General features: G+C 34.1%; 1 protein-coding gene across 6 annotated transcripts in view; it reads left to right on the top strand.

Moving 5' to 3' along the window:
- Positions 1-7,500, top strand: part of LOC122260552 (uncharacterized) — a 13,747-nt gene that overhangs the window by 426 nt on the left and 5,821 nt on the right. For 2 of the 6 annotated variants that reach the window (XM_086532971.1, XM_086532970.1), the window contains exons 2-4: positions 4,382-4,421; positions 4,459-4,590; positions 6,451-6,572. In XM_086532971.1, coding sequence (XP_086389097.1) covers positions 4,545-4,590; positions 6,451-6,572 — 168 coding nt within the window. In that variant the 5' untranslated portion in view covers positions 4,382-4,421; positions 4,459-4,544. Of the gene's footprint in view, positions 1-1,116; positions 1,154-4,381; positions 4,591-6,450; positions 6,573-7,500 lie in introns of those variants that run through there. The other 4 variants (XM_043027905.2, XM_043027912.2, XM_043027916.2 and 1 more) reach the window with 3 other exon arrangements.

The raw sequence follows: 7,500 nt of genomic DNA, 5'->3' as shown, positions 1-7,500 counted from the left end.
GAATATGAACGAAAACACAAGGGAAAGATATAGATATATCAAGTGAGTGACCTTTGAAAAAGTACCAGTGATTATTGTTCACAGATAAAGTAGATCTTTCCAATAACCTATTAAAACTTTTTTTTCAGGAAATTTCACCCACAATTTTTTAACTTTCGCGTTTGTCATAGACTTAAGTCACGCTGATAATGATAAGACCTATGGTCATAGTTACCTTGATATTTATGAATTTTGGTTAACACGAAATGTTTTGGAAAACGCCGTGTTTACGAAAGAAAAGTGGAATAAAAAAGTATATGAATAAAGTTATCACTGAGGTACTGTTATTTTTGCTGTAGCTTTTGTTGTTGTTATTCTTACTGTTATTGTTAGGTTGTTATCATTGTTGTTGTTATTGCTATCATCATCAGTATCTTTATCATTATTACTAGTATTGCTATTATTATTATTGTTATTATTATTATTATTATTACTATTTTTTTATTACTATTATCATCATTATTATTATTACAGTTGTTATCATTATTATTACCATTATTATGATTATTTTTATAGTTGTGATTTTAATTATTATTGTTTTTATTATCATTATTATTATTGTTATTATTATTATTATTGTTATTATTATTATTATTATTATCATCATCATTGTTATTATTATTATCATCATCATCATTATTATTATTATTACTTCTATTACTATTGCTATTATTACTATTATTATTATTTTAATCTTGTTATCGCTACTATTATTATTGTTATTATGATAATAATGAATAGAATTATCTTTATTATTATCAGTAATAGTAGTAGTATAATTCTTGTTATTATTTCGGGTTTTACCAACGCTAATTTTCACTCCTACCACTATAAGACTATAACACATATATAACACATACATAACACGCATATTCAAAATACATTTAAAGGGAGAAATTATTATGATCATAATAACGGTTCTAATAATATCCATGATGGTAATAAGGGTTATGAAAATGGAGGTAATTTTAATTCTGGTGTTATTAAAGATATTGATTTCGTATTTTTGTGATATATCTGTCATGGTTACTTTCGTATTTGTTAGGTCGAGCTGTGATGCAGAGATAATGATGATAAGGATGATTGTGTGGTGCTGATGGTGAGGATAATGATGGTAATAATGATAATGATGATGGTATAGTTATAGTTATATTAATGATGATATATATGGTGATGATAAAGATAATATATATGATAATAAATGTGATAATGCTAATAATTATGATAATATAATAATGAATATAATGATAGTAACAAGGATAAAACTGATAATAACAATGATAAATATGAATATTAAGGAGAATGATAATCACGATAATTATAATTATAATTGAAGATCATGATAAAGATAATGACCATAATAATAATAATGAATAATAATAATGATAATGTTAATAATTATAATGATATTGATAATGATAACATTGATCACAGGATACTACTAATGATTAGTAATATTAATATCATTAATAAAAAAATGATGAAGATAATACTAGTAATGATGATACTACCAATATTAATGACAATAATAATAATTACAGAGCATGTTATTGTCAAGTCAGCAAATTCGCCACTTTGCAACAAAGACCTGTTGCACCTTATCCTAGTCAACTTGCTACACATAGTTGCAATTCGTAGTCAAAAGGGATGCGTTTTATAACGATAAATGTTGCATACAAGTCACAGAGTCCTTGGCATCACACGCAGGACGGTGAATTATGAACTAGATTTTGAGTCCACTGAAGTCTTCACCCAATTAATTATTCACTGGATTTATTGGCTTCGAAATCTGATATTGAATAATTAAGTTTTCATTGGATCTATAGGATTCGAAATCTGACTTTGAACAATTAAGTGTTCATTGGATTTATTGGATTCAAAATCTGACTTTTAACAGTTAAGTGTTCATTGGATTTATTGGATTCGAAATCTGACTTTGAACAATTAAGTGTTCATTGGATTTATTGGATTCGAAATCTGACTTTGAACAATTAAGTGTTCATTGGATTTATTGGATTCGAAATCTGACTTTGAACGATTAAGTGTTCACTGGATTTATTGGATTCGAAATCTGACTTTGAACGATTAAGTGTTCATTGGTTTTATTGGATTCGAAATCTGACTTTGAACAATTAAGTGTTCATTGGATTTATTGGATTCGAAATCTGACTTTGAACGATTAAGTGTTCATTGGATTTATTGGATTCGAAATCTGACTTTGAACAATTAAGTGTTCATTGGATTTATTGGATTCGAAATCTGACTTTGAACGATTAAGTGTTCATTGGTTTTATTGGATTCGAAATCTGACTTTGAACGATTAAGTGTTCATTGGATTTATTGGATTCGAAATCTGACTTTGAACAATTAAGTGTTCATTGGATTTATTGGATTCGAAATCTGACTTTGAACGATTAAGTGTTCATTGGATTTATTGGATTCGAAATCTGACTTTGAACAATTAAGTGTTCATTGGATTTATTGGATTCGAAATCTGACTTTGAACAATTAAGTGTTCATTGGATTTATTGGATTCGAAATCTGACTTTGAACAATTAAGTGTTCATTGGATTTATTGGATTCGAAATCTGACTTTGAACGATTAAGTGTTCATTGGATTTATTGGATTCGAAATCTGACTTTGAACAATTAAGTGTTCATTGGATTTATTGGATTCGAAATCTGACTTTGAACAATTAAGTGTTCATTGGATTTATTGGATTCGAAATCTGACTTTGAACAATTAAGTGTTCATTGGATTTATTGGATTCGAAATCTGACTTTGAACAATTAAGTGTTCATTGGATTTATTGGATTCGAAATCTGACTTTGAACAATTAAGTGTTCATTGGATTTATTGGATTCGAAATCTGACTTTGAACGATTAAGTGTTCATTGGTTTTATTGGATTCGAAATCTGACTTTGAACGATTAAGTGTTCATTGGATTTATTGGATTCGAAATCTGACTTTGAACAATTAAGTGTTCATTGGATTTATTGGATTCGAAATCTGACTTTGAACGATTAAGTGTTCATTGGTTTTATTGGATTCGAAATCTGACTTTGAACGATTAAGTGTTCATTGGATTTATTGGATTCGAAATCTGACTTTGAACAATTAAGTGTTCATTGGATTTATTGGATTCGAAATCTGACTTTGAACGATTAAGTGTTCACTGGTTTTATTGGATTCGAAATCTGACTTTGAACAATTAAGTGTTCACTAGATTTATTGGATTAGAAATCTGACTTTGAACAATTAAGTGTTCACCGGATTTATTGAATTCAAAATCTGACTTTGAACAATTAAGTGTTCACTAGATTTATTGGATTAGAAATCTGACTTTGAACAATTAAGTGTTAACTGGATTTATTGGATTCGAAATCTGACTTTGAACGATTAAGTGTTCACTGGATTTATTGGATTCGAAATCTGACATCAAACAATTAAGTGTTCACTAAGTGTTCACTGAGTTTGGTGGATTCTCAAAACGGCATTCAGCCAAAAAGGTATTCACTGAGTTTAGTGTCTGCAAACTGGTATTAACCGGTAAATTATTCGCGGAATTTTGTGGATTTAAATTCAGATAATGATAATGGTGGTAATATCAATAATAAAGATGATGATAATGATGATGGTGGTAATGATAACAATAATAAAAATGATGATAATGATGATGGTGGTGATGATAATAATAAAGATGATAATGATGATAACAATAATAAAGATGATGATAATGATAATAGTGATGAAAATAACAATAGTAAAGATGATGATAATGATAACAATAATAATAATAATGAAAAAAAAAGAATTGTATGACGCGAGGTTGCAATCAAGAATTTATCCACATCTTCAAGAATGCAAATTGCATGATGGGGTTCCAGGAATTAATTGAAGAATCCAAGCACATGCATTACCCTCCAATGCCTAATTAAATGCCTTTTGTAATGCTCATGAGAATCTATTATGTGTAACCGCATTGTTTTATAATACTGTGTGTTATTATTATTATTATTGTTATTATTATTATAATTATTATTGTTATTATTATTATTATCATTATTATTGTTGTTGTTATTATTATTATTATTGTTGTTTTTGTTGTTGTTGTTATCATTATTATTATTATTATTATTGCTATTGTTGTTATTATTATTATTATTATATTCTATTAAACTATAACAAATATTGCAAGGAGGAGAGGACGAAAATCATCACATGACTAAAGCTGAGAGTAGGAACAGGTTCATATGAATGCAACAATTACTCTCTAAAGAAAACTAACATAAAAACAAAAGAAAGCATTAATCAACGAAACACACGTTCTCCATTTACAGTAACCAAGGCTCTGTGACGTCACTCATTCCTCTGACGTCACTCCTTTACGCTGACGTCACTCATTCCTCTGACGTCATTCCTTTACGCTGACGTCACTCATTCCTCTGACGTCATTCCTTTACGCTGACGTCACTGCTTCCGCTTACGTCACTCCTTGCAACAATGTCAACTCAAGGGATCATTCCCGTAGTTGACTTAGGACAACTGAGTAAGTAAACATTGAAAGTATAAAGTCTGATAGATATAACACGTTGATAACTTCCTTACGATCAATATTGTTGCACGGAGATATTAATTAAATGATATTGAATGTATTGCATGTTTTAATTGAATTATTTTAGTCGGCTGCTTATCTTTTTTTTTCTCTCTTTTTTTTTTTTTTTTTTTTTACTATATCAGGATTACGCTATGGTGAACATTATATGGAGATCATATGAATATCTTAATATCAATGCAATTCCTAGCAGACTATTACCAAATCGTGATAAATCCATATATTAATCCAGATTCCCATCCGTTTATTAATCCAGATTCCCATCCATATATTAATCCAGATTCCCATCCGTTTATTAATCCAGATTCCCATCCGTTTATCAATCCAGATTCCCATCCGTTTATCAATCCAGATTCCCATCCGTTTATTAATCCAGATTCCCATCCGTTTATTAATCCAGATTCCCATCCGTTTATTAATCCAGATTCCCATCCGTTTATCAATCCAGATTCCCATCCGTTTATCAATCCAGATTCCCATCCGTTTATTAATCCAGATTCCCATCCGTTTATTAATCTAGATTCCCATCCTTTTATTAATCCAGATTCCCATCCGCTTATTAATCCAGATTCCCATCCGTTTATTAATCCAGATTCCCATCCGCTTATTAATCCAGATTCCCATCCGTTTATTAATCCAGATTCCCATCCGTTTATTAATCCAGATTCCCATCCATTTATCAATCCAGATTCCCATCCGTTTATTAATCCAGATTCCCACCCAAATGTAAACAACTGGACTCTAACCCGTAACTAACTGCCCTACAAAATATCAACACATTCCGTCGGCTACGTTTTGAGTTATCCCTTAAATCCTTGAATTCTGGGGGATTACTTATGATCATAGTAGTTAGAACGATGCTTTGTGATATTGTTAGTGTTTTATATGTCATTAGCGTAATTGTGTTTCTCCGCTTGTTAGTCTGCTTGCAAAAGAAATCTTAGCATGGCAAATTCACTTTTTTTTTCTTTTTTTTTTAGTCTTAAAGGCTGTGACTCTAACATGAACTGGAAATAATCTCCCGAAGTTAAATAAATGAATGGATTAAGGCATTAGTAAATGCGAACAATAATTGAAATAATAGTTGCAAAGACGAAACATTAGTCAAATTAATTCGTAGTAATGATAAAAACTCACTCTCTGACAATTAAACCTCAGCATCTAATGATAGAACTACACCAACTCATAATTAAACCTCAGCTTCTGTGATAATGTAACCTCGGTGATGATTAAACCTCTCCTTCTAATGATAAAACCTCACTGATAATTAAACCTCGTCTAATCATACAACCTCACTGATGATTAAACCTAAACTTCTGATGATAGAACCTCAACTTCTAAAAATAAAACCTCACCAGCTTATAACTGAACCTCAATTATAGTTAAACCTCAGCTTCTAATGAGTCAACCTCACCACCTCCTAATTAAACCCCAACTTCTAATAACATACCCTAACTGATAGTTAAACCTCACTTAAACCTCAAAATCATAATCAAACCTCGACTTCTGATAATAGAACCTCATTAACCCATAATTAAACCTCAGTTTCTAACCATACAACCTCACTAGCTTATAATCAAACCTCAACTCCTAATAAAGGAACCTCACCTTCTAACAATACAACCTCACTGACAATTAAACCTCACCTAATCATGCAACCTCACCAACTCATAAATAAACCTCACCTTCTAATCACACAACCGAACCAACCCATAAATAAACCCCACCTTCTAATCCCACAACCTCACCAACTCCTAATTCAACCCCACTCACTCTCCCTCCCTCTCTCTCCAGGCCTATCGTACGATGGCAACCCGAGTCCCGAGGAATGGCAACGTGTAGGGCAGGCAATTGCAAAGAATTTTACGGACATTGGCTTTGTTTATCTTACCAGCCATGGCGTCCCCGAAACACAGGTGAGGTTTTGGTTGTGGGTGGGTGGGTTTTTTGGTTTTGATTGGGTAGGGGTTTTGGTTTTGAGTGGGTGGGGTTTTTGGTTGTGGGTGGGTGGGGGTTTTGGTTGTGAGTGGGTGGGGTTTTTGGTTGTGGGTGGGTGGGGTTTTGGTTGTGGGTGGGTGGGGTTTTTGGTTGTGGGTGGGTGGGGTTTTTGGTTTTGAGTGGGTGGGGTTTTTGGTTGTGGGTGGGTGGGGTTTTTGGTTTTGAGTGGGTGGGTTTTTTGGTTGTGAGTGGGTGTTTTTTTTTGTTGTGGGTGGGTGGGGTTTTTGGTTGTGAGTGGGTGGGGTTTTTGGTTGTGGGTGGGTGGGGTTTTTGGTTGTGGGTGGGTGGGGGTTTTGGTTGTGGGTGGGTGGGGTTTTTGGTTTTGGGTGGGTGGGGTTTTTGGTTGTGGGTGGGTGGGGTTTTTGGTTGTGGGTGGGTGGGGTTTTTGGTTTTGGGTGGGTGGGGTTTTTGGTTGTGGGTGGGTGGGGTTTTTGGTTGTGGGTGGGTGGGGTTTTTGGTTGTGGGTGGGTGGGGTTTTTGGTTGTGGGTGGGTGGGGTTTTTGGTTGTGGGTGGGTGGGGGTTTTGGTTGGGGTGGGTGGGGGTTTTGGTTGTGGGTGGGTGGGGGTTTTGGTTGTGGGAGGGGGGGGGTTTAGGTTGGGGGTGGGGGTTTGGTGGGGTGGGTGGGGTTGGGTGGTGGGGTGGTTTGGTTGGGTGGGGTGTTGGTTTTGGGGGGGGTTTTTGGTTTTGGGTGGGGGGGGTTTTTGGTTGGGGGGGGGGGTTTGGTTGGGGGGGGGGGGGGTTTTTGGTTGGGGGGGGGGGGGGTTTTTGGGTTGGGGGGGGGGGGGGTTTTTGGTTGGGGGGGGGGGGGGTTTTTGGTTGTGGGTGGGTGGGGTTTTTGGTTGTGG

This window comes from Penaeus japonicus, unplaced genomic scaffold, assembly GCF_977035675.1.
Source record: "Penaeus japonicus unplaced genomic scaffold, GWHDUDI00000001_assembly GWHDUDI00000038, whole genome shotgun sequence".
Lineage (NCBI taxonomy): Eukaryota > Metazoa > Arthropoda > Malacostraca > Decapoda > Penaeidae > Penaeus > Penaeus japonicus.
This window is presented reverse-complemented; position numbering and strand designations above follow the sequence as displayed.